At 47.0% G+C, this 27,781-nt stretch overlaps 1 protein-coding gene across 4 annotated transcripts in view; it reads right to left on the bottom strand.

The window, feature by feature from the left end:
* Positions 1-27,781, bottom strand: part of SIDT2 (SID1 transmembrane family member 2) — a 526,209-nt gene that overhangs the window by 189,512 nt on the left and 308,916 nt on the right. For 3 of the 4 annotated variants that reach the window (XM_053691390.1, XM_053691389.1, XM_053691393.1), the window contains 6 exons: positions 27,393-27,443; positions 26,248-26,328; positions 20,169-20,287; positions 16,215-16,288; positions 14,562-14,628; positions 8,621-8,694 (listed from right to left, as the gene is read on the bottom strand). In XM_053691390.1, the coding sequence (XP_053547365.1) occupies positions 8,621-8,694; positions 14,562-14,628; positions 16,215-16,288; positions 20,169-20,287; positions 26,248-26,328; positions 27,393-27,443 (466 nt within the window). The remainder of the gene's footprint in view (positions 1-8,620; positions 8,695-14,561; positions 14,629-16,214; positions 16,289-20,168; positions 20,288-26,247; positions 26,329-27,392; positions 27,444-27,781) is intronic. The other variant, XM_053691392.1, reaches the window with a different exon arrangement.

The raw sequence follows: 27,781 nt of genomic DNA, 5'->3' as shown, positions 1-27,781 counted from the left end.
CAACTGAGTAATCATTTCAAACAGGGGAACAATGGGAGGGCTATTGAAACAGATAACAGTGGTTCTGACTCTGGGCCCGTAGGCTCTTTTTGATGATAATGGGATTAGTGGTGCCTAAAAGTCTGGGGCATGTTCTATTGATAAGGACTGAGTCATCCAGGTGTGGTCTGGAGGTGACCGAAACCAGTTACAGGGATCCGGTTATGTATGATACAGATTCTCGTCCTGAAAGACATATGTCTAAACAAAATCCCTGCCCCCAAATGTTCGTTATAATCCTATTGCCGGTTGAACACATGCAGTTTACGAGTAAAAATTGTATTTGGATCCTGTAACCAACATGTGTAGCCTGTCTGAAAACAGTTCCAGGAGGCCGGTACTGGGGCGGTGCTTTAGCCGCACAAACCACAACACTGCCCCGAGTACTCTCCCGGTATAGAGATGGTACCCCTGCAGCCCTCAGTTTATTACAATACTCCCCCCCTCATTCCGTAGTCCGGCAGACCTGGTTCGACCCACACGGGTCAGCCTGGGGGTGTCTAGGAGTAAAAGAATACTTATAAATCCATTTGCCGGGAAGGGCCATCAGCATTCCCATTTTGCTTTCACAGCCAATATTGCACAATAAAGTTGTAGGGCAAAACTCCAGCGCAGTAGGCGCCCATTGTCTCCGGAGACCTGGATGAGGCAGATCAAAAGATTGTGGTCAGTGAGCACCGTGAACAATTGTCCATGTACGGCTGTAACTTTTTCAATGCCAACACCAGTGCCAAACACTCCTTCTCTATGGCGGCCTACCCCACATTCCGGGGTAGCAGCTTGATGCTGATGTAGACCACCGGGTGCTCACTACCGTCTGCCCCCACTTGGATCAGTACTGCTCCCAACCCAAAAGTACAGGCATCTGTGTGGCCACAAAAACGTTTGTTTGGGTCAGGAGCAGCTAGAATGGGTACTGATGTCAAAGCTCTGGAGTCGTTGGAAGGCAGCCTCGCACTCTGGGGACCACAGGACCTGTCGGAGGAGGTTTTTCTTTGTCAGGTCAGTAAAGGGTTTAGCGATAGTGCTGTAGTCAGGGACAAACCTCCGGTAATACTCTGCCATCCCAAGGAAAGCTGAGACCTGGGTTTTCGTCCGGGAAATGGGCCACTGTGCAACAGGACGTTGTCGCCCACAGCCCACCTGATGTCCAAGGTACTGGACCTTGGACATCCATATGCTACATTTCTCTGGCTTTAAAGTCAGTCCCGCAGCCCTTATACGGTCCAACACGGTACCGAGGTGAAGCAAATGTTCCTCCGAGGTATCACTGTAGATTGTGATGTCTTCCAGGTATGCACAGGCATAGTCCTGGAGACCATAGAGGAGTCGATCTACCATCCACTGGAACGTCGCCAGAGCATTTTTCATCCCAAATGGCGTGACCGTAAACTGTTAAAGGCCAAATACAGTGATAAACGTCGACTTCGGAATTGTTTCCGTATCTAGTGGGATTTGCCAGTACATAGGTCAAGGGTGGTCAGAAAATTTCCCAGAGCGATGTGATCTAATGGTTCATCATCCACTCTGGGCATTGGGTATGCGTCAGTCGTGGTGCGGTCATTAAGTCTTCTGTAATCTACACAAAAGTGGGTCGGTACCATCCTGCTTCGGAACCAACACTACTGGGGATGCCCAGGGGCTATTGGATGGCTCGATGACTCCTAGGTCGAGCATCTCCCTGATCTCCTTCCTCATCCCTTCCCTAACTGCCTCGGGTACCCGGTAAGCCGCCTGCTGTAGAGGCGGTTGTCCTGTGGTCTACACACGGTGCACTGCCACAGCAGTGTACCCAGGGGTGGTGGAGAACATTTCCTGATGCTTACTAAGGGCCCTCCTGACCTGCTCCTTTTGTAAGGTCCCTAGCTGCTCATCTAACCTGACTGCCTCTATGCCTACGTTGTCCCGAGCCCACTCAGGCAACTCCAGCAGAAAAAGGTTCTCAGAGTCTTCCCCGGCGGGAGAGCATATAGCGGCTACCTCTTCCGACCTCTCCTGGTATGCTTTGAGCATATTCCCATGGAAGGTCTGCTGGACATTTAGCTACCAGGTAGGTAGTGTCACAGAGTTGTTTCACCACTTTGTAAGGTCCTTGCCAGGCGGCCTGCAACTTGTCCACCTTGGTTGGCTTCAGGGCAAGAACTTTCTGCGGTTTGCGGTCCCTAACCCAGTCCCAAACCTCCGGGGGTGTCTGTTCATAGAACTGCTCCAGCAAGATCAGTTGGACAACCTCTGTCAAGGTAGTTGCTTGACTTCCAGCGAACCCGGCATCCAAGGACCGAGATTTAGATCCTGTAACCAACATGTGTACCTAAGCCTGTCCAAAAACAGTTCATGGAGGCTGTACTGGGGCTGCGCCTTAGCCACACAAACCACAACCCTGCCCGAGTACTCTCCCAGTATAGAGATGGTACCCCTGCAGCCCTCAGTTCATCACAAAGCTGTATATGCACATTACACAAGAGAAGCTCTATACGCACATTACACAAGAGAAGCTCTATACGCACATTACACAAGAAAATCGCTATACGCACATTACACAAGAGAAGCTGTATATGCATATCACACACACACACACACACATTATAATAAAAAAAGGCCCCATACCCCCCACCACATGACTATCTAGGCTAGAACAGCAGCTTGTTACCAGCATCACATCCCACAGATGGGGGATTTGGAACCCCCTAATTTTTTATGCTGCATTTTGGGAATATTTTTGTCTCATGAATACACATAAAAACATAGCCAGATTTTTTCCTGTAAAATAAAGCATTCTGTATCTTTTCCTTTTCTGTAAGTATAGAGCAACATATAAACACTGCTTTTTCTTCTGTGGCAAGATTTTGCCAGCTGTGTACAGTCTATATATAGTGAGGTGTTAGAGGTGCCAGTCTACAGTATATACAGTGAGATGCTGGAGGTGCCAGTCTACAGTATATACAGTGAGATGTTGGAAGTGCCAGTCTATATACAGTGAGGTGTTAGAGGTGCCAGTCTACAGTATATATAGTGATGTTTTAGAGGTGCCAGTCTACAGTATATATAGTGATATGTTAGAGGTGCCAGTCTATATACAGTGAGGTGTTAGAGGTGCCAGTCTGTATAAAGTGAGGTGCTAGTCTGTATACAGTGAGGTGTAAGAGGTGCCAGTCTGTAAACAGTGAGGTGCTAGAGGTGCCAGTCTATATACAGTGAGGTGTAAGAGGTGCCAGTCTCTATACAGTGAGATGCTAGAGGTGCCAGTCTACAGTATATATAGTCATGTGTTAGAGGTGCCAGTCTATATACAGTGACGTGTTAGAGGTGCCAGACTACAGTATATAAAGTGATATATTAGAGGTGCCAGTCTGTATACAGTGAGGTGTAAGAGGTGCCAGTTTGTATACAGTGAGGTGCTAGAGGTGCCAGTCTGAATACAGTGAGGTGCTACAGGTGCCAGTCTGTATACAGTGAGGTGCTACAGGTGCCAGTCTGTATACAGTGAGGTGCTACAGGTGCCAGTCTGTATACAGTGAGGTGCTACAGGTGCCAGTCTGTATACAGTGAGGTGCTAGAGGTGCCAGACTACAGTATACAAAGTGATATGTTAGAGGTGCCAGTCTGTATACAGTGAGGTGTAAGAGGTGCCAGTCTGTATACAGTGAGGTGCTACAGGTGCCAGTCTGTATACAGTGAGGTGCTAGAGGTGCCAGTCTGTATACAGTGAGGTGCTAGAGGTGCAAGTCTGTATACAGTGAGGTGTAAGAGGTGCCAGTCTGTATACAGTGAGGTGCTACAGGTGCCAGTCTGTATACAGTGAGGTGCTACAGGTGCTAGTCTGTATACAGTGAGGTGCTACAGGTGTCAGTCTATATACAGTGAGGTGCTAGAGGTGCCAGTCTATATACAGTGAGGTGCTAGAGGTGCCAGTCTGTATACAGTGAGGTGCTAGAGGTGCCAGTCTGTATACAGTGAGGTGCTAGAGGTGCCAGTCTGTATACAGTGAGGTGCTAGAGGTGCCAGTCTGTATACAGTGAGGTATTAGAGGTGCCAGTCTGTATACGGTGAGGTGCTAGAGGTGCTAGTCTGTATACAGTGAGGTGTAAGAGGTGCCAGTCTGCAAACAGTGAGGTGCTAGAGGTGCCAGTCTATATACAGTGAGGTGTAAGAGGTGCCAGTCTCTATACAGTGAGATGCTAGAGGTGCCAGTCTACAGTATATATAGTCATGTGTTAGAGGTGCCAGTCTATATACAGTGACGTGTTAGAGGTGCCAGACTACAGTATATAAAGTGATATGTTAGAGGTGCCAGTCTGTATACAGTGAGGTGTAAGAGGTGCCAGTTTGTATACAGTGAGGTGCTAGAGGTGCCAGTCTGTATACAGTGAGGTGATAGAGGTGCCAGTTTGTATACAGTGAGGTGTTAGAGGTGCCAGTCTGTATACAGTGAGGTGATAGAGGTGCCAGTCTGTATACAGTGAGGTGTAAGAGGTGCCAGTTTGTATACAGTGAGGTGCTAGAGGTGCCAGTCTGTATACAGTGAGGTGCTACAGGTGCCAGTCTGTATACAGTGAGGTGCTACAGGTGCCAGTCTGTATACAGTGAGGTGTAAGAGGTGCCAGTCTGTATACAGTGAGGTGCTAGAGGTGCCAGTCTGTATACAGTGAGGTGCTAGAGGTGCCAGACTACAGTATACAAAGTGATATGTTAGAGGTGCCAGTCTGTATACAGTGAGGTGTAAGAGGTGCCAGTCTGTATACAGTGAGGTGTAAGAGGTGCCAGTCTGTATACAGTGAGGTGCTAGAGGTGCCAGTCTGTATACAGTGAGGTGCTACAGGTGCTAGTCTGTATACAGTGAGGTGCTACAGGTGCCAGTCTATATACAGTGAGGTGCTAGAGGTGCCAGTCTGTATACGGTGAGGTGCTAGAGGTGCCAGTCTGTATACGGTGAGGTGTAAGAGGTGCCAGTCTGTATACGGTGAGGTGCTAGAGGTGCCAGTGTGTATACAGTGAGGTGTAAGAGGTGCCAGTCTGTATACAGTGAGGTGCTAGAGGTGCCAGTCTGTATACTGTGAGGTGTAAGAGGTGCCAGTCTGTATACAGTGAGGTGTAAGAGGTGCCAGTCTGTATACACTGAGGTGTAAGAAGTGCCAGTCTGTATACCGTGAGGTGCTAGAGGTGCCAGTCTGTATACTGTGAGGTGTAAGAGGTGCCAGTCTGTATACAGTGAGGTGTAAGAGGTGCCAGTCTGTATACAGTGAGGTGTAAGAGGTGCCAGTCTGTATACACTGAGGTGTAAGAGGTGCCAGTCTGTATACACTGAGGTGTAAGAAGTGCCAGTCTGTATACAGTGAGGTGCTAGAGGTGCCAGTCTGTATACAGTGAGGTGCTAGAGGTGCTAGTCTGTATACAGTGAGGTGCTAGAGGTGCCAGTCTGTATACACTGAGGTGTAAGAGGTGCCAGTTTGTATACAGTGAGGTGCTAGAGGTGCCATTCTATAAACAGTGAGGTATTAGAGGTGCCAGTCTGTATACAGTGAAGTATTAGAGGTGCCAGTCTGTATACAGTGAGGTGTAAGAGGTGCCAGTCTGTATACAGTGAGGTGTTACAGGTGCCAGTCTGTATACAGTGAGGTGCTACAGGTGCCAGTCTGTATACAGTGAGGTGCTACAGGTGCCAGTCTATATACAGTGAGGTGCTAGAGGTGCCAGTCTGTATACAGTGAGGTGTAAGAGGTGCCAGTCTGTATACAGTGAGGTGTAAGAGGTGCCAGTCTGTATACAGTGAGGTGCTAGAGGTGCCAGTCTGTATACACTGAGGTGTAAGAAGTGCCAGTCTGTATACCGTGAGGTGCTAGAGGTGCCAGTCTGTATACAGTGAGGTGTAAGAGGTGCCAGTCTGTATACAGTGAGGTATTAGAGGTGCCAGTCTGTATACAGTGAGGTGCCAGTCTGTTGACAAAGAGGTGTTAGAGGTGCCAGTCTGTATACAGTGAGGTGCTAGAGGTGCCAGTCTGTATACAGTGAGGTGCTAGAGGTGCCAGTCTGTATACAGTCAGGTGTAAGAGGTGCCAGTCTGTATACAGTCAGGTGTAAGAGGTGCCAGTCTGTATACAGTCAGGTGTTAGAGGTGCCAGTCTGTATACAGTGAGGTGTAAGAGGTGCCAGTCTGTATACATTGAGGTGCTAGTCTGTATACAGTGAGGTGTTAGAGGTGCCAGTCTGTATACAGTGAGGTGCTACAGGTGCCAGTCTATATACAGTGAGGTGCTAGAGGTGCCAGTTTGTATACAGTGAGGTATTAGAGGTGCCAGTCTGTATACAGTGAGGTATTAGAGGTGCCAGTCTGTATACAGTGAGGTGCTACAGGTGCCAGTCTATATACAGTGAGGTGCTAGAGGTGCCAGTTTGTATACAGTGAGGTGCTAGAGGTGCCATTCTATAAACAGTGAGGTATTAGAGGTGCCAGTCTGTATACAGTGAGGTGCTAGAGGTGCCAGTCTATATACAGTGAGGTGCTAGAGGTGCCAGTCTATATACAGTGAGGTGCTAGAGGTGCCAGTTTGTATACAGTGAGGTATTAGAGGTGCCAGTCTGTATACAGTGAGGTGCTAGAGGTGCCAGTCTGTATACAGTCAGGTGCTAGAGGTGCCAGTCTGTATACAGTGAGGTGTAAGAGGTGCCAGTCTGTATACAGTGAGGTGCTAGAGGTGCCAGTCTGTATACAGTGAGGTGTAAGAGGTGCCAATCTGTATACAGTGAGGTGCTAGAGGTGTCAATCTGTATACAGTGAGGTGCTAGAGGTGCCAGTCTGTATACAGTGAGGTGTAAGAGGTGCCAGTCTGTATACAGTGAGGTGTAAGAGGTGCCAGTCTGTATACAGTGAGGTGCTAGAGGTGCCAGCCTGTATTCAGTGAGGTGTTAGAGGTGCCAGTCTGTAAACAGTGAGGTATTAGAGGTGCCAGTCTATATACAGTGAGGTGCTAGAGGTGCCAGTCTATATACAGTGAGGTGTAAGAGGTGCCAGTCTGTATACAGTGAGGTGTAAGAGGTGCCAGTCTGTATACAGTGAGGTGCCAGTCTGTATAGAGTGAGGTGCTAGAGGTGCCAGTCTGTATACAGTGAGGTGCTAGAGGTGCCAGTCTGTATACAAAGAGGTGTTAGAGGTGCTAGTCTGTATACAGTGAGGTGTAAGAGGTGCCAATCTGTATACAGTGAGGTGTAAGAGGTGGCAGTCTGTATACAAAGAGGTGCTAGAGGTGCCAGTCTGTATACAGTGAGGTGCTAGAGGTGGCAGTCTGTATACAGTGAGGTGCTAGAGGTGCCAGTCTGTATACAGTCAGGTGTAAGAGGTGCCAGTCTGTATACAGTCAGGTGTAAGAGGTGCCAGTCTGTATACAGTGAGGTGTAAGAGGTGGCAGTCTGTATACAGTGAGGTGCTAGAGGTGCCAGTCTGTATACAAAGAGGTGTTAGAGGTGCTAGTCTGTATACAGTGAGGTGTAAGAGGTGCTAGTCTGTATACAGTGAGGTGTAAGAGGTGGCAGTCTGTATACAAAGAGGTGCTAGAGGTGCCAGTCTGTATACAGTGAGGTGCTAGAGGTGGCAGTCTGTATACAGTGAGGTGCTAGAGGTGCCAGTCTGTATACAGTCAGGTGTAAGAGGTGCCAGTCTGTATACAGTGAGGTGCTAGAGGTGCCAGTCTGTATACGGTGAGGTGTAAGAGGTGCCAGTCTGTATACGGTGAGGTATTAGAGGTGCCAGTCTTTATACAGTGAGGTGTTAGAGGTGCCAGTCTGTATAGAGTGAGGTGTTAGAGGTGCCAGTCTGTATACAGTGAGGTGCTAGAGGTGCCAGTCTGTATACAGTGAGGTGCTAGAGGTGCCAGTCTGTATACAGTGAGGTGCTAGAGGTGCCAGTCTGTATACAGTGAGGTGCTAGAGGTGCCAGTCTGTATACAGTGAGGTGCTAGAGGTGCCAGTCTGTATACAGTGAGGTGCTAGAGGTGCCAGTCTGTATACAGTGAGGTGTTAGAGGTGCCAGTCTGTATACAGTGAGGTGTTAGAGGTGCCAGTCTGTATACAGTGAGGTGCTTGAGGTGCCAGTCTGTATACAGTGAGGTGCTAGAGGTGCCAGTCTGTATACAGTGAGGTGTAAGAGGTGCCAGTCTGTATACAGTGAGGTGTAAGAGGTGCCAGTCTGTATACAGTGAGGTGCTAGAGGTGCCAGTCTGTATACAGTGAGGTGTAAGAGGTGCCAGTCTGTATACAGTGAGGTGCTAGAGGTGCCAGTCTGTATACAGTGAGGTGTAAGAGGTGCCAGTCTGTATACAGTGAGGTGTAAGAGGTGCCAGTCTGTATACAGTGAGGTGCTAGAGGTGCCAGTCTGTATACAGTGAGGTGCTAGAGGTGCCAGTCTGTATACAGTCAGGTGCTAGAGGTGCCAGTCTGTATACAGTGAGGTGTAAGAGGTGCCAGTCTCTATACAGTGAGGTATTAGCGGTGCCAGTCTATATACAGTGAGGTGCCAGTCTGTATACAGTGAGGCCTTAGAAGTGCCAACCCCCTAATGGCCAAACCTAGAGAAGCTAATGTGTTTTACCTAAGGGACCCCAGAGGGTGAGCACACAGGAAGTTGTAATAACAGATATCCTGATTCCCAGTCACATTCACCACCTACAGGAACAAATCACAGTATTAGCACAAGAGTCTACATAAGTGAGTGTGTCTGTAGTCATGCATAAGTGTTTACATGTGCCTCTATTGGTGTGCAATGTGTGCGGGTATCAGAGAATGTGTTAAAAATAAGTGTTTGCATGAGTGTGCATAAGAGAATGAGTGTGTGCATGAGTGTGCACGTGTATAAGAGAATGAGTGTTTGCCTAAGTGTGCACGTTTATAAGAGAATGGGTGTCTGCATGAGTGTGCACGTATGTCTATTAGTGTGTGCATGTATCAGAGAGTGTGTATCTGCACAAGTGTGCACGTGTCTACGTATAAAAGAGTGTGTGCCTGTCTGCACAAGTGTGCACGTGTCTTTATTAGTGTGTGCATGTATCTGAGTGTTACTGCACACGCATGCAGGTGTCTGATACATGTGCACACTAATAAAGATATGTGCACACGTGTGCAGACACACTCTCAGATACATGCACACACTAATAAAGACAGGTGCACGGTTGTGAAGACACACACTCATACATGCACACACTAATTAACACACGTGCACACTTGTGCAGAGTGTGTGCATATATAAGAGAGTGTGTGTCTTCACAACTGTGCACGTGTGTTTATTAGTGTGCCCATGTATCTGAGATTGTGTGCCTGCACAAGTGTGCACGTCTTTATTAGTGTGTGCATGTATCTGAGAGTGTGTGCCTGCACAACTGTGCACGTGTCTTTATTAGTGTGTGCATGTATCTGAGACTGTGTGTCTGCACACGTGTCTTTATTAGTGTGTGCATGTATCTGAGAGTGTGTGTCTGCACACATGTTCACATGTTCTATTAGTGTCTGCACACATGTGCACGTGTCTTTATTAGTGTGTGCATGTATTAGAGACTGTGTGTCTGCACACGTGTGCACGCATCTTTATTAGTATGTGCATGTATCCGAGAGTGTGTGTCTGCACACGTCTTTATTAGTGTGTGCATGTATCCGAGAGTGTGTGTCTGCACACGTCTTTATTAGTGTGTGCATGTATCCGAGAGTGTGTGTCTGCACACGTCTTTATTAGTGTGTGCATGTATCAGAGAGTGTGTGTCTGCACACGTCTTTATTAGTGTGTGCATGTATCGGAGAGTGTGTGTCTGCACACGTCTTTATTAGTGTGTGCATGTATCTGAGTGTGTCTGCACACATGTGCACGTGTCTTTATTAGTGTGTGCATGTATTAGAGACTGTGGCCTAGATTTAGAGTTCGGCGGTAGCCGTCAAAACCAGCGTTAGAGGCTCCTAACGCTGGTTTTGGCCGCCCGCTGGTATTTGGAGTCAGTGATTAAAGGGTCTAACGCTCACTTTACAGCCGCGACTTTTCCATACCGCAGATCCCCCTACGCCATTTGCGTAGCCTATCTTTTCAATGGGATCTTTCTAACGCTGGTATTTAGAGTCGTTTCTGCAGTGAGCGTTAGAGCTCTAACGACAAGATTCCAGCCGCCTGAAAAAAGCAGGAGTTAAGAGCTTTCTGGCTAACGCCGGTTCATAAAGCTCTTAACTACTGTACCCTAAAGTACACTAACACCCATAAACTACCTATGTACCCCTAAACCGAGGTCCCCCCACATCGCCGCCACTCGATTAAAATTTTTAACCCCTAATCTGCCGACCGCCACCTACGTTATACTTATGTACCCCTAATCTGCTGCCCCTAACCCCGCCGACCCCTATATTATATTTATTAACCCCTAACTTGCCCCACACAACGTCGCCGCAAGCTACTTAAAATAATTAACCCCTAATCTTCCGACCGCAAATCACCGCCACCTACGTTATCCCTATGTACCCCTAATCTTCTGCCCCTAACATCGCCGACCCCTATGTTATATTTATTAACCCCTAATCTGCCCCCCACAACGTCGCCGACACCTACCTACACTTATTAACCCCTAATCTGCCGACCGGACCTGAGCGCTACTATAATAAAGTTATTAACCCCTAATCCGCCTCACTAACCCTATCATAAATAGTATTAACCCCTAATCTGCCCTCCCTAACATCGCCGACACCTACCTTCAATTATTAACCCCTAATCTGCCGACCGGAGCTCACCGCTATTCTAATAAATGTATTAACCCCTAAAGCTAAGTCTAACCCTAACACTAACACCCCCCTAAGTTAAATATAATTTTTATCTAACGAAATAAATTAACTCTTATTAAATAAATGATTCCTATTTAAAGCTAAATACTTACCTGTAAAATAAATCCTAATATAGCTACAATATAAATTATAATTATATTATAGCTATTTTAGGATTAATATTTATTTTACAGGTAACTTTGTATTTATTTTAACCAGGTACAATAACTATTAAATAGTTAAGAACTATTTAATAGTTACCTAGTTAAAATAATTACAAATTTACCTGTAAAATAAATCCTAACCTAAGATATAATTAAACCTAACACTACACTATCAATAAATTAATTAAATAAACTACCTACAATTACCTACAATTAACCTAACACTACACTATCAATAAATTAATTAAATACAATTGCTACAAATAAATACAATTAAATAAACTATCTAAAGTACAAAAAATAAAAAAGAACTAAGTTACAGAAAATAAAAAAATATTTACAAACATAAGAAAAATATTACAACAATTTTAAACTAATTACACCTACTCTAAGCCCCCTAATAAAATAACAAAGACCCCCAAAATAAAAAATTCCCTACCCTATTCTAAATTTAAAAAGTTACAAGCTCTTTTACCTTACCAGCCCTGAACAGGGCCCTTTGCGGGGCATGCCCCAAGAAGTTCAGCTCTTTTGCCTGTAAAAGAAAACATACAATACCCCCCCCCCAACATTACAACCCACCACCCACATACCCCTAATCTAACCCAAACCCCCCTTAAATAAACCTAACACTAAGCCCCTGATGATCTTCCTACCTTGTCTTCACCATGCCAGGTTCACCGATCCGTCCTGGCTCCAAGATCTTCATCCAACCCAAGCGGGGGCTAGACATCCACTGAAGAAGTCCAGAAGAGGGTCCAAAGTCTTCCTCCTATCCGGCAAGAAGAGGACATCCGGACCGGCAAACATCTTCTCCAAGCGGCATCTTCTATGTTCTTCCATCCGATGACGACCGGCTCCATCTTGAAGACCTCCAGCGCGGATCCATCCTCTTCTTCCGACGACTAGACGACGAATGACGGTTCCTTTAAGGGACGTCATCCAAGATGGCGTCCCTCGAATTCCGATTGGCTGATAGGATTCTATCAGCCAATCGGAATTAAGGTAGGAATTTTCTGATTGGCTGATGGAATCAGCCAATCAGAATCAAGTTCAATCCGATTGGCTGATCCAATCAGCCAATCAGATTGAGCTCGCATTCTATTGGCTGTTCCGATCAGCCAATAGAATGCGAGCTCAATCTGATTGGCTGATTGGATCGGCCAATCGGATTGAACTTGATTCTGATTGGCTGATTCCATCAGCCAATCAGAAAATTCCTACCTTAATTCCGATTGGCTGATAGAATCCTATCAGCCAATCGGAATTCGAGGGACGCCATCTTGGATGACGTCCCTTAAAGGAACCGTCATTCGTCGTCTAGTCGTCGGAAGAAGAGGATGGATCCGCGCTGGAGGTCTTCAAGATGGAGCCGGTCATCATCGGATGGAAGAACATAGAAGATGCCGCTTGGAGAAGATGTTTGCCGGTCCGGATGTCCTCTTCTTGCCGGATAGGAGGAAGACTTTGGACCCTCTTCTGGACTTCTTCAGTGGATGTCTAGCCCCCGCTTGGGTTGGATGAAGATCTTGGAGCCAGGACGGATCGGTGAACCTGGCATGGTGAAGACAAGGTAGGAAGATCATCAGGGGCTTAGTGTTAGGTTTATTTAAGGGGGGTTTGGGTTAGATTAGGGGTATGTGGGTGGTGGGTTGTAATGTTGGGGGGGGGGGGTATTGTATGTTTTCTTTTACAGGCAAAAGAGCTGAACTTCTTGGGGCATGCCCCGCAAAGGGCCCTGTTCAGGGCTGGTAAGGTAAAAGAGCTTGTAACTTTTTAAATTTAGAATAGGGTAGGGAATTTTTTATTTTGGGGGTCTTTGTTATTTTATTAGGGGGCTTAGAGTAGGTGTAATTAGTTTAAAATTGTTGTAATATTTTTCTTATGTTTGTAAATATTTTTTTATTTTCTGTAACTTAGTTCTTTTTTATTTTTTGTACTTTAGATAGTTTATTTAATTGTATTTATTTGTAGCAATTGTGTTTAATTAATTTATTGATAGTGTAGTGTTAGGTTAATTGTAGGTAATTGTAGGTAGTTTATTTAATTATTTTATTGATAGTGTAGTGTTAGGTTTAATTATATCTTAGGTTAGGATTTATTTTACAGGTAAATTTGTAATTATTTTAACTAGGTAACTATTAAATAGTTCTTAACTATTTAATAGTTATTGTACCTGGTTAAAATAAATACAAAGTTACCTGTAAAATAAATATTAATCCTAAAATAGCTATAATATAATTATAATTTATATTGTAGCTATATTAGGATTTATTTTACAGGTAAGTATTTAGCTTTAAATAGGAATCATTTATTTAATAAGAGTTAATTTATTTCGTTAGATAAAAATTATATTTAACTTAGGGGGGTGTTAGTGTTAGGGTTAGACTTAGCTTTAGGGGTTAATACATTTATTAGAATAGCGGTGAGCTCCGGTCGGCAGATTAGGGGTTAATAATTGAAGGTAGGTGTCGGCGATGTTAGGGAGGGCAGATTAGGGGTTAATACTATTTATGATAGGGTTAGTGAGGCGGATTAGGGGTTAATAACTTTATTATAGTAGCGCTCAGGTCCGGTCGGCAGATTAGGGGTTAATAAGTGTAGGTAGGTGTCGGCGACGTTGTGGGGGGCAGATTAGGGGTTAATAAATATAACATAGGGGTCGGCGATGTTAGGGCAGCAGATTAGGGGTACATAGGGATAACGTAGGTGGCGGCGGTTTACGGAGCGGCAGATTAGGGGTTAAAAGTGTAATGCAGGGGTCAGCGATAGCGGGGGCGGCAGATTAGGGGTTAATAAGTGTAAGGCTAGGGGTGTTTAGACTCGGGGTACATGTTAGAGTGTTAGGTGCAGACGTAGGAAGTGTTTCCCCATAGGAAACAATGGGGCTGCGTTAGGAGCTGAACGCTGCTTTTTTGCAGGTGTTAGGTTTTTTTTCAGCTCAAACAGCCCCATTGTTTCCTATGGGAGAATCGTGCACGAGCACGTTTTTGAGGCTGGCCGCGTCCGTAAGCAACTCTGGTATCGAGAGTTGTATTTGCGGTAAAAATGCTCTACGCTCCTTTTTTGGAGCCTAACGCAGCATTTGTTTGAACTCTCGATACCAGAGTTAAATTTATGGTGCGGCCAGAAAAAAACCCGCGGAGCGTTAACAGCCCTTTTACCGCCAAACTCCAAATCTAGCCGTTAGTGCCTGCACACGTGTGCACGCATCTTTATTAGTATGTGCATGTATCCGAGAGTGTGTGTCTGCACACGTCTTTATTAGTGTGTGCATGTATCCGAGAGTGTGTGTCTGCACACGTCTTTATTAGTGTGTGCATGTATCCGAGAGTGTGTGTCTGCACACGTCTTTATTAGTGTGTGCATGTATCAGAGAGTGTGTGTCTGCACACGTCTTTATTAGTGTGTGCATGTATCCGAGAGTGTGTGTCTGCACACGTCTTTATTAGTGTGTGCATGTATCCGAGAGTGTGTGTCTGCACACGTCTTTATTAGTGTTTGCATGTATCGGAGAGTGTGTGTCTGCACAATGTTGCACGTGTGTTTAATAGAGTGTGCATGTGTATTTAGTCTCACCGTCTGGTAGGTGATAACAAGCTGTATAACTGGTAACGCGTAGAACACCGCGATGGTAGAGATATTCCTGTGCAGAGATAAATACATTATCCAAAACCTGAGCTCCAAGCACACACCATTATTTACTCAAACCTCAAGTACCCTCTCACCCAACCAACCTTACCTATTGTTTACAGTATTTCTTCACCTACAGACATGCGCTCTCTCACCCAACCAACCAACCTTCACTATTGCTTATTCCCTCATCTACAGACATGAACTCTCTCACCCAACCAACCTTCTCTATTGCATGTTCCCTCGCTTAGAGACATGTGCACTCACCCAACCAACCTTACCTATTGCTTATTACCTCATCTACAGACATGCGCTCTGTCACCCAACCAACCTACCCTATTGCATGTTCCCTCACCTACAGACATGCACTATCTAACCCAACTAACCTTCCCTATTACATATTCTCTCACCTACAGACATGCGCTCTCTAACCCAACCAACCTTTCCTATTGCATGTTCCTCACCTACAGACATGCACTCTCTCACCCAACTAACCTTCCCTATTGCATGTTCCCTCACCTACAGACATGCGCTCTGTCACCCAACCAACTGTCACCCAACCAACTGTCACCCAACCAATCTTCCCTATTGCATGTTCCCTAGCCTACAGTAATGCAACCTCCTACCCATCCAACCTTCCCTATTGCTTATTCCCTCACCTACAGACATGCACTATCGAATCCAACCAACCTTCCCTATTGCATATTCTCTCACCTACAGAAATGCGCTCTCTCACCCAACTAACCTTCCCTATTGCATGTTCCATCACCTACAGATATGCGCTCTCACCTAACCAATCTTCCCTATTGCATGTTCCCTCACCTACAGATATGAACTCTCACCTAACCAATCTTCCCTATTGCATGTTCCCTCACCTACAGACATGCGCTCTGTCACCCAACCAACTGTCACCCAACCAACCTTCCCTATTGCATGTTCCCTCACCTACAGATATGCACTCTCACCTAACCAATCTTCCCTATTGCATGTTCCCTAGCCTACAGTAATGCAACCTCCTACCCATCCAACCTTCCCTATTGCTTATTCCCTCACCTACAGACATGCACTATCTAATCCAACCAACCTTCCCTATTGCATGTTTCCTCACCTACAGACATGCGCCCTCTCACCCAACTAACCTTCCCTATTGCATGTTCCCTCACCTACAGACATGCGCTCTCTCACCCAACCAATCTTCCCCATTGTATGTTCCCTCCCCTACAGACATGCACTCTCTAACCCAACAACCTTTCCCATTGCATGTTCTCTAGCCTACAGTAATGCAACCTCCCACCCAAACAACCTTCTGTTGCTTGCTCACTTGTCTACAGTCATGTGCTCTACTACGCAACCAACCTGCCCCTTTGCTTGCTTGCTCTCCTACAGCCATGTGTGCCCTACACAACCAACCTCCTGCATTGTATGTTCCCTTGCCTACAGTCCTATTCTCTCCTACTCAACCAACCTCATCCACTGCCAGCTGACCGCAGTCATGTGCCCTGAAGCCTAAACAACATCCGCACTGCTCACTTACCAAAAGTTATGCAACCTGACACTCACCCTCCCCCACAGCTCACCCAGCCAACCAACACCACTCACCAGAAATAGATCTGATATTTTTTCCTCATCACTCGTTTGTCTTTTCGTGCCAGGTCCGCAACATAAAGAAACTTCTGCAAGGAAAAAACACTTGTACACTGCAAATAATTCAACCCTGTACAAACCTTCTGTATCATAACTCCTGTCCTCAGGACACACTGACATGCCAGGTTCTTCATGATGTCTGATGTACATCAAGTGATAAAATCAGCTGTCCCATAATGTGACCTGCTCTAAGACAAAGTAATCCTAAAAAATCTTGCCAGTTAGTGGGTCCTAAGGACTGAAGTTAAAATAATCATGCTCCTTGGTATCTTTCCTCCAATATGGTACCCTTGTTCACTTGTAAGGGATTGGGAACTTTTCATAATTCCATGCACAAATAATGAAACAGTTAAACTATAGCTGCGGTTTTTCATTGCTTCAAGAAAAAACAAACACAACCTCTTCTCTATCCACTGACACCGCACCCTGTGCTTCCTCTTCTCTCCCCACTGACACCGCACCCAGAGCTCTCTTCTCTCCCCACTGACACCGCACCCTGCGCTCCCTCTTCTCTCCCCACTGACAACACACCCTGTGCTCCATCTTCTCTCCCCACTGACACCGCACCCTGTGCTCCCTCTTCTCTCCCCACTGACACAACACTCTGTGCTCCATCTTCTCTCCCCACTGACACTGCACCCTGTGCTCCCTCTTCTCTCCCCACTGACACAACACTCTGTGCTCCATCTTCTCTCCCCACTGACACCGCACCCAGAGCTCTCTTCTCTCCCCACTGACACCGCACCCTGCGCTCCCTTTCTCTCCCCACTGACAACACACCCTGTGCTCCATCTTCTCTCCCCACTGACACCGCACCCAGAGCTCTCTTCTCTCCCCACTGACACCGCACCCTGCGCTCCCTCTTCTCTCCCCACTGACACCCCACCCAGAGCTCTCTCTTCTCTCCCCACTGACATCGCACCCTGTGCTCCCTCTTCTCTCCCCACTGTCAACGCACCCTGTGCTTCCTCTTCTCTCCCCACTGACAACGCACCCTGTGCTCCCTCTTCTCTCCCCACTGACAATGCACCCTGTGCTCCCTCTTCTCTCCCCACTGACAACGCACCCTGTGCTCTCTCTTCTCTCCCCACTGACAATGCACCCTGTGCTCTCTCTTCTCTCCCCACTGACAACGCACCCTGTGCTTCCTCTTCTCTCCCCACTGACAACGCACCCTGTGCTTCCTCTTCTCTCCCCACTGTCAACGCACCCTGTGCTTCCTCTTCTCTCCCCACTGTCAACGCACCCTGCGCTCCCTCTTCTCTCCCCACTGACAACGCACCCTGTGCTTCCTCTTCTCTCCCCACTGACAACGCACCCTGTGCTTCCTCTTCTCTCCCCACTGTCAACGCACCCTGCGCTCCCTCTTCTCTCCCCACTGACAACGCACCCTGTGCTCCCTCTTCTCTCCCCACTGACAACGCACCCTGTGCTTCCTCTTCTCTCCCCACTGACAACGCACCCTGCGCTCCCTCTTCTCTCCCCACTGACAACGCACCCTGTGCTCCCTCTTCTCTCCCCACTGACAACGCACCCTGTGCTTCCTCTTCTCTCCCCACTGACAACGCACCCTGTGCTCCCTCTTCTCTCCCCACTGACAACGCACCCTGTGCTCCCTCTTCTCTCCCCACTGACAACGCACCCTGTGCTCCCTCTTCTCTCCCCACTGACAACGCACCCTGTGCTCCCTCTTCTCTCCCCACTGACAACGCACCCTGCGCTCCCTTTCTCTCCCCACTGTCAACGCACCCTGACCTCCCTCTTCTCTCCCCACTGACAACGCACCCTGTGCTCCCTCTTCTCTCCCCACTGTCAACGCACACTGTGCTTCCTCTTCTCTCCCCACTGTCAACGCACCCTGCGCTCCCTTTCTCTCCCCACTGACAACGCACCCTGAGCTCCCTCTTCTCTCCCCACTGACAACGCACCCTGCGCTCCCTCTTCTCTCCCCACTGTCAACGCACCCTGCGCTCCCTCTTCTCTCCCCACTGACAACGCACCCTGCGCTCCCTCTTCTCTCCTCACTGTCAACGCACCCAGAGCTCTCTTCTCTCCCCACTGACAACGCACCCTGTGCTCCCTCTTCTCTCCCCACTGTCAACGCACCCTGTGCTCCCTCTTCTCTCCCCACTGACAACGCACCCTGCGCTCCCTCTTCTCTCCCCACTGACAACGCACCCAGAGCTCTCTTCTCTCCCCACTGACAACGCACCCTGTGCTCCCTCTTCTCTCCCCACTGTCAACGCACCCTGTGCTCCCTCTTCTCTCCCCACTGACAACGCACCCTGCGCTCCCTCTTCTCTCCCCACTGACAACGCACCCTGTGCTCCCTCTTCTCTCCCCACTGACAACGCACCCTGTGCTCCCTCTTCTCTCCCCACTGACAACGCACCCTGCGCTCCCTCTTCTCTCCCCACTGACAACGCACCCTGTGCTCCCTCTTCTCTCCCCACTGACAATGCACACTGAGCTCCCTCTTCTCTCCCCACTGACACAGCGCCCTACGCTCCATCTTTTCTCCCCACTGACACTGCACTCCCTCTACTCTCCCCACTGACACCGCACCCTGCACTCCATCTTTTCTCCCCACTGACACTGCATCCTGCTCTCTCCCTCGTCTCTCGGCACTGACACTGCACATCACGCTCCCTCTTCTCTCCCCACTGTCAACGCACACTGTGCTTCCTCTTCTCTCCCCACTGTCAACGCACCCTGCGCTCCCTTTCTCTCCCCACTGACAACGCACCCTGAGCTCCCTCTTCTCTCCCCACTGACAACGCACCCTGCGCTCCCTCTTCTCTCCCCACTGTCAACGCACCCTGCGCTCCCTCTTCTCTCCCCACTGACAACGCACCCTGCGCTCCCTCTTCTCTCCTCACTGTCAACGCACCCAGAGCTCTCTTCTCTCCCCACTGACAACGCACCCTGTGCTCCCTCTTCTCTCCCCACTGTCAACGCACCCTGTGCTCCCTCTTCTCTCCCCACTGACAACGCACCCTGCGCTCCCTCTTCTCTCCCCACTGACAACGCACCCAGAGCTCTCTTCTCTCCCCACTGACAACGCACCCTGTGCTCCCTCTTCTCTCCCCACTGTCAACGCACCCTGTGCTCCCTCTTCTCTCCCCACTGACAACGCACCCTGCGCTCCCTCTTCTCTCCCCACTGACAACGCACCCTGTGCTCCCTCTTCTCTCCCCACTGACAACGCACCCTGTGCTCCCTCTTCTCTCCCCACTGACAACGCACCCTGCGCTCCCTCTTCTCTCCCCACTGACAACGCACCCTGTGCTCCCTCTTCTCTCCCCACTGACAATGCACACTGAGCTCCCTCTTCTCTCCCCACTGACACAGCGCCCTACGCTCCATCTTTTCTCCCCACTGACACTGCACTCCCTCTACTCTCCCCACTGACACCGCACCCTGCACTCCATCTTTTCTCCCCACTGACACTGCATCCTGCTCTCTCCCTCGTCTCTCGGCACTGACACTGCACATCACGCTCCCTCTTCTCTCCCCACTGACAACGAACCCTGCGCTCCCTCTTCTCTCCCCACTGACACTGCGCTCACTCTTTTCTCCCCACTGACACCGTACTCCCTCTACTCCCTCCACTGAAACCGCACCCTGCACTCCCTCTTTTCTCCCTACTGACACTGCACCCTGTGCTTCCTTTTTTCTCCCCACTGACACCGCACTCCCTCTACTCCTTCCACTGAAACGGCACCCTTTTTTCTCCCCACTGACACTGCACTCCCTCTACTCTCCCCACTGACACTGCACCTTGCTCTCCCTCTTCCCTCCGCAATGACACTACACCCTGCGCTCCCTTTTCTCACTAACACTGCACCCTGTGCTCTCCCTCTTTTCTCCCCACTGACACTGACACCCTGCGTTGTGCTTGACACTTACCTTAGTTCTAACTACATTTTTGTCAGACTCTATGTCAGTCAGCGTGTCATAATCATCTTCTTCAACTGAGCTAAGCGAATCTAGCCGAGGCCGAGACACAACGTTATCCAGAGAATGTTCTGAAGGTAAAAAAAGTAAAGTGTCAGCTATTGTGGCAAGAGAAGGACATTTATAAAAAAAATATTGCTCTCCTTAACCTGTCACCTGCTCTATCATTAGGCTGTCTCCTCTATCTGATCAGACTGTCTCCTGCTCCATCATTAGATTGTCTCCTGCTCCATCATTAGATTGTCTCCTGCTCCATCATTAGATTGTCTCCTGCTCCATCATTAGACTGTCCCCTGCTCCATCATTAGACTGTCCCCTGCTCCATCATTAGACTGTCCCCTGCTCCATCATTAGACTGTCCCCTGCTCCATCATTAGACTGTCCCCTGCTCCATCATTAGACTGTCCCCTGCTCCATCATTAGACTGTCTCCTGCTCCATCATTAGACTGTCTCCTGCTCCATCATTAGACTGTCCCCTGCCCTATCATTAGACTGTCACCTGCTCTATCATTAGACTGTCACCTGCTCTATCATTATACTGTCACCTGCTCTATCATTCGGCTGTCTCCTCTATCTGATCAGACTGTCTCCTCTATCTGATCAGACTGTCTCCTGCTCCATCATTAGACTGTCTCCTGCTCCATCATTAGACTGTCTCCTGCTCCATCATTAGACTGTCTCCTGCTCCATCATTAGACTGCCCCCTGCCCTATCATTAGACTGTCTCCTGCCCTATCATTAGGCTGTCTCCTGCCCTATCATTAGGCTGTCTCCTGCCCTATCATTAGGCTGTCTCCTGCCCTATCATTAGGCTGTCTCCTGCCCTATCATTAGGCTGTCTCCTGCCCTATCATTAGGCTGTCTCCTGCCCTATCATTAGGCTGTCTCCTCTATCTGATACACAGCTAGCTCAGCCACATACAGCCAGCACCCATAGACACACACACACAAATACACAGCTAGCTCAGCCACACACAACCAGCACCCATATACACACATACACATGCAGATACACAGCTAGCTCAGCCACACACAACCAGCACCCATATACACACACACACACAGATACACAGCTAGCTCAGCCACACACAACCAGTACACACACACATATATATATATATATATATATACACACATCATACACAGCTAGCTCAGCCACACACAACCAGCACACATACACACACATATATGAAGATACACAGCTATTTCAGCCACACACAACCAGCACACATATACACACACACATATGCAGATACACAGCTAGCTCAGCCAATATCGCCAGCCCAGTTGAAAAGACACCTGGAGTCTACAAGGAACATCAAATGCCCCAGAAGACCAATAGTGACCCGTCAGAGAGACCTTGAACCTAAGCCTCAGGCTGATAGGAATCTCCCATGAGAAACAGAACCCCGCCCCCTTCCAAGGGACACGCGGAAACACAAGCCTAAGGTTAAACAGAACCGTCCAAGCCCGATCCAGGGAGAGACATAGTCCTAGGCCAGAGTCCTCGAAAAACGAAATCGATCGAAAGATCTAACTTCCTGAGAAACCCTAAGCTGTCTCCTATGATTATGAGCGCACTATCTAAAGTCCGTAGACTTAACGATCTAGCAACAGCCTCAAACCCAAGAGTCTGAAAGAACTCTTGACCAGTTTAAGATTTGGCACCCAGTGCTCCTGGATCGCAAGGTTAACCCTCGTAGACAAGCTTAACTACTTGTTACACATGCTGGAAAGGTAACAACCAGCACCTGAAGGTGGATGTGAACCCTGGACCTTCTGCTTGCCATCCCAGTGAGCTAGACGGAAACCACCCTCCACTAAGCCCCAACAAAGCATTGAGGATAAATGGTCATCTACCTGACCCCAGAAGTGCGACAGTCTGTAACCGACCTCGGACCTCCACTTTCAAGCCCGAAGGCTAGATCTGCAACAAGGTCGAAGATAACAACCGAGCGTCGAAAGACCATGGTCAGACCAAGGGTAGATCCTTCATAGAAGAGACAACAGTCTCCAGAGGATCCTTGCAGGATCGGTCTCCCAAAAACCCCTTTAACAGGGTAAAAGCTGGGAGCCTTGCAGCTCCCCAAATAAGGCAGGGTAACCCCTGCACTACACCTCTTAGAGCAAACACAACTCTGAGCAAAGGAAGAAGGACATGCCCGCACTTCGACCAGATGACCCAACCCAAGACGGGAAGGAAGGAGACTACGCCACAGCACAATAATGCTATTAGGCTAAAGAGTCAACATCCAGAAGAAACCTCAAGTGAGGATGCAAATCGTTCACCACTCGGAACACTAGACCACGGAGGTCATTCACATCTCCCAACTCCAAAGGAATGGAAACTATGGTTCTGAGTACACAGGGACCTTTAAGAACCATGATGACGTCTGAAAAATTCAGACCCGTATCCCAGGCAAATAGCCAGAAAAAGCCAACCTTAGATCGGGACTCACAACCCTCTGTTCGGAAGCGCTGGATCTACACACTAGGCCTCATACTTCGAAATAGGATCCGAGCCTGGAGTTCATATCAATAGGCCAAGTGACATTCAGAATCTGACAGGATTAAATCAGCACCACAAGGGTGACATGAACCCAAGTAACAGCAGAAAGAGCCCGACCAGTACCTGCCTGGTATAAGGACACTCCAGAACTGTCTAACGTCCAAGAAAATTCGACCCGAAGGTTCGATAAATTAACTAGTAAACAAAATTCTGTTATCCAAAAGTGCGCAACTTCCGTGGAAGTGCCCACGCGACCACAAAATCGCAAGTATCGGTTGCAGAGAAGAACGTTCTCAAAACAGAAGTCTATCAGACATGAGCTTAAGAAAAACAAATCAAACACATTCAATCTGGATCAAAAGAAAAGGGAGGCAGCACCCACGGGTGAACGCCCAAGGTGAATGAGAACGCCAACGGGACCAGCCGAACAGAGGCCCCATTCACCCAAGCTCAGAACTGGAACAGAAACATAAAAGAAAAAAACATCACCAAAACATGTCTTAAAAGGACACGAAGACGTGCCATCCTATAACAGAAGGCAAAATCATCCCTCGTCGGATCAATAAAAGACCCCGGCCCCGAGGTTGGGGCCCCATAAGCCTCAGAGGCAACTGGTTAACAGAACACGGACAGTATCTTAAAAATATTTTACTTGGGAAATATAAATGAGCCAGAGCCATAGAAATGGCCATGCGGAACTGTGCCATAACCTCTAGAGGAAACAAGCCACCTTCCGGAGAAGGAGTAAAGGCCATAGGGACACCTGCTTGCGTAGCCAAGAAAGGGTCTGGGGCACGCGCCTCACGGGACATGGAAACCTAGGAGGTGGATGGCTCAACGGACTCTAAGGTCCCTGATTCAGGAGAAGAGAGAGTACTCTAGAACGGCAATTGGAACTTAACTGATGGGCATGGATAACCCGGGCCATTATATATTCATCACAAGACGCATTCTCTGTATCGGAGAGATCCGTGTCTAAGATATCAGAATCCTCCATAATCTTGGGATTACAAAAATCACAAACACTAACTGGCACCATTTTTACATCCCCCAATGGCTGGAGCACTCACCCCCCCCCCCCCCCCCCTGTGAACCAGACAACCCACGAGCAGACTCTGTCGCCACACAGTAGGCATACGGAAGAGAGAAACAACGTAACCGCACCCGTCACGAGGTGCACCGTGCCAGTCACAAAAAGGGTGCGCAATCTCAAGAGATTGAGCCATTAAGATAAGGCCATTATCTTCCGTAAAAGCCATGAGCCTAAGTATTGCTACACATTAGCAGATATAACCATATAACAAACATGATTAAAGTCCCCCCTGTTCAATACCCCCCCCCAGTAGATATTAACCCATGATTCCTTATTAAGATAAAAGGAGTCCCACTGGGACACTACCTTCTTTCGTTAACATGAAATTCACATATTGATATAAAATGAAACGATCTTACCAGAATCTGCACCATGGAACAGGAACAGGGCCTTTCAAGTGTGACAGTGTGATAGTAGCCTCCCTTCTGACATGGACTTGAGTGAATAAAGGCAGGCAACACTGATTGCCAAGGAGCTGTTAATATGAGTCAGAATGGTTTTGCAGAAAGACTCTTCCTGCATCTATGGACTCTAACCTTCATCCATGCTCTCACTGAGAGGCTGACAGGATTACTTAAAACTCCGGTCCTATTTAGAAGATTACTACCCTCCATAAGAGACTTTCTCGAACTTCTGACACTTCTCTGATAACCTCCTGTGACGAAAGTCAAAGAATGACTGAGGGATGAGGGAAGTGGGGGAGGTATTTGAAGCCTTTGGCTGGGGTGTCTTTGCCTCCTTCTGGTTGCCAGATTCTGAATTCCCAAAAGTAATGAATGCAGCTGTGGACTCTTCCCTTTAAGGAAGAAAATACAAAAATACATAGCTAGCTCAGCCACACACACACACACAACCAACACACACAACCAGAGCACACAAACACACAACCAGCACACAGACAAACAGCACACACATAACTAGCACACATACACACACACACATAACTAGCACACACACATAACTAGCACACATACACACACATACACATACATAGCTAGCAGACATAACTAGCACACATACATAACTAGCACACATACACACACATAAACACACATACATAGCTAGCACACACACACATACATAACTAGCACACATACACAAGCATAACTAGCACACACACATAACTAGCACACATACACACACATACACATACATAGCTAGCAGACATAACTAGCGCACATACATAACTAGCACACATACACACACATAAACACACATACATAGCTAGCACACACACACATAACTAGCACACATACCCACACATAACTAGCACACACACACACATAACTAGCACATATACACACACACACACAACTAACACATATACACACACACACACACACACACACACAACTAGCACATATACACACACACACACATACCTAGCACACATACACACACATAACTAGCACACATACACACACATACCTAGCACACATACACACACACAAATAACTAGCACATATACATACACACAACTAGCACATACACACACAACTAGCACATATACACACACATATAACTAGCACATATACACACACATATAACTAGCACATATACACACACATATAACTAGCACATACACACACACACACACAACTAGCACATACACACACACACACACAACTAGCACATATACACACACACAACTAGCACATATACACACACACAACTAGCACATATACACACACACAACTAGCACATATACACACACACAACTAGCACATATACACACACACAACTAGCACATATATACACACACACACAACTAGCACATATATACACACACACACAACTAGCACATATACAAGCACACACACATAACTAGCAAATATACACACACATAACTAGCACATATACACACACATAACTTGCACATATACACACACACACACAACTAGCACATACAGTATACACACACACAAAACTAGCACACATACACACACATAACTAGCACACATATACACACACAACTAGCCCATATACACACACACAACTAGCACATATATACACACACAAATAGCACATATATACACACACAACTAGCACATATATACACACAAATAACTAGCACACATACATAATACATACACACACACACACACATAACTAGCACACATACACACACACACACACACATAACTAGCACACATACACACACACACATAACTAGCACACATACACATAATTAGCACAAATACACACACATAATTAGCACAAATACACACACATAACTAGCACACATACACACACACAGAACTAGCACACATACACACACACAGAACTAGCACACATACACATACATAACTAGCACACATACACATAACTACCACACATACACATAACTACCACACATATACACACATGCATATGCAAGGCTAGCTCAGTCACACACACACCGATAGTTAGCACACATTTACAAAGATACCTGTATAACTGTATGTGGCATCACCTGAGGACACCAGGCTGTCTGTGCCGTCCTCTGGGCTGGCTGCTAAATTGTTCTCCTCTACACAAAAAGAGTATAATTACACATTTTATATAATGGTCTCATATTGTTTAATGCTCCTTAAAGGGACAGTCAAGTCCAAAAAAAACTTTCATGTTTCAAATAGGGCATGTAATTTTAAACAACTTTCCAATTTACTTTTATCACCAATTTTGCTTTGTTCTCTTGGTATTCTTAGTTGAAAGCTAAACCTAGGTTCATACGCTAATTTCTTAGACCTTGAAGGCTGCCTCTAATCTAAATGCATTTTGATAGTTTTTCACCACTAGAGGGAATTAGTTCACATGTTTCATATAGATAACATTGAGCTCATGCATGTGAATTTACCATGGAGACAGCTCTGATTGGCTAAAATGCAAGACTGTCAAATGAACTGAAATAAGGGGGCAGTCTGCTGAGGCTTAGATACAAGGTAATTACAGAGTTAAAACGTGCTAAATTTATAACTGTGTTGGTTATGCAAAACTGGGGAATTGGTAATTAAGGGATTATCTATCTTTTAAAACAACAAAAATTCTGGTGTTGACTGTCCCTTTAAAGTGAATGTAAAGTTGAATAAATGAGTGCCCGGTGTTTAAAAATACTATTAAAAACAGGGGCACTTTCATTCATTAAACTTTACATTGTAGCATTTTTTTTTTTTTTAAATACTTACCTTGTTCTTTAGCAAACCCAGACCAGTGTTCCTCAGCCCGCAGTTCCTCTGTACTTACCTCAGCTATGACAAAACCAGCTTCCTCCAATCATGGTGTGCACCCCAGAGCGTCCATCTCGTGAGGCCACTCCGTGATTGGAGGTAGCCAGTTCCGTCATTGAGGTGCTAAGTACAGCAGGAGAAGCGGGCGGAGGAACATCGGTCCGGGTTTGCTAAAGAAAAAGCTAAGTATTTTAAAAGAACACTGCAATGTAAAGTTTAATGTTAATAGTATTTTTAAAAACCGGACACTCATTCATTAAAATTGACATTTACTTTAACTCAGTAATTTCCCTCCATCAACTATTTCACATTGCTTCATCATTCAATGAAATTGCATCCAAAAACCCTGTCAGCCTGAGAAACGTACCTAAAGATCCATAATTGCACTTCTGGTACCGCTCAGCCTCAGGTGACTTCCCTGAAAGCACAAACATAGGTTATAGCACCATAAGGAGATCATAAGAGGTTAGAGACTGAGCAAGAGGAAGAAAGATGTGCATGTATCTCTACATACAGCCCTACTATACACATGTGGGTGAAACGCGCATAGTTGCACGTTGGATTGCTGCAGGGGCAGACAGCTGAGCTAAAACTGGATACTGGAAGTGCTGAGGTCAGAGTAGTCAGAATAATAGGCACCCCGTAAAACAGGCACCGCCAGATGCGGTTGACAAAAGGAATGAATGTGGAATTTGACCACTACCTTGTGTGTTACGGATATACTGTGTGTTCTGCTGAGTTAACACAGTGCAAAGT

This window comes from Bombina bombina, chromosome 8, assembly GCF_027579735.1.
Source record: "Bombina bombina isolate aBomBom1 chromosome 8, aBomBom1.pri, whole genome shotgun sequence".
In the NCBI taxonomy this organism is placed as follows: domain Eukaryota; kingdom Metazoa; phylum Chordata; class Amphibia; order Anura; family Bombinatoridae; genus Bombina; species Bombina bombina.
The sequence above is the reverse complement of the archived record's forward strand: the minus strand, read 5'-3'. Positions and strand labels throughout refer to the sequence as shown.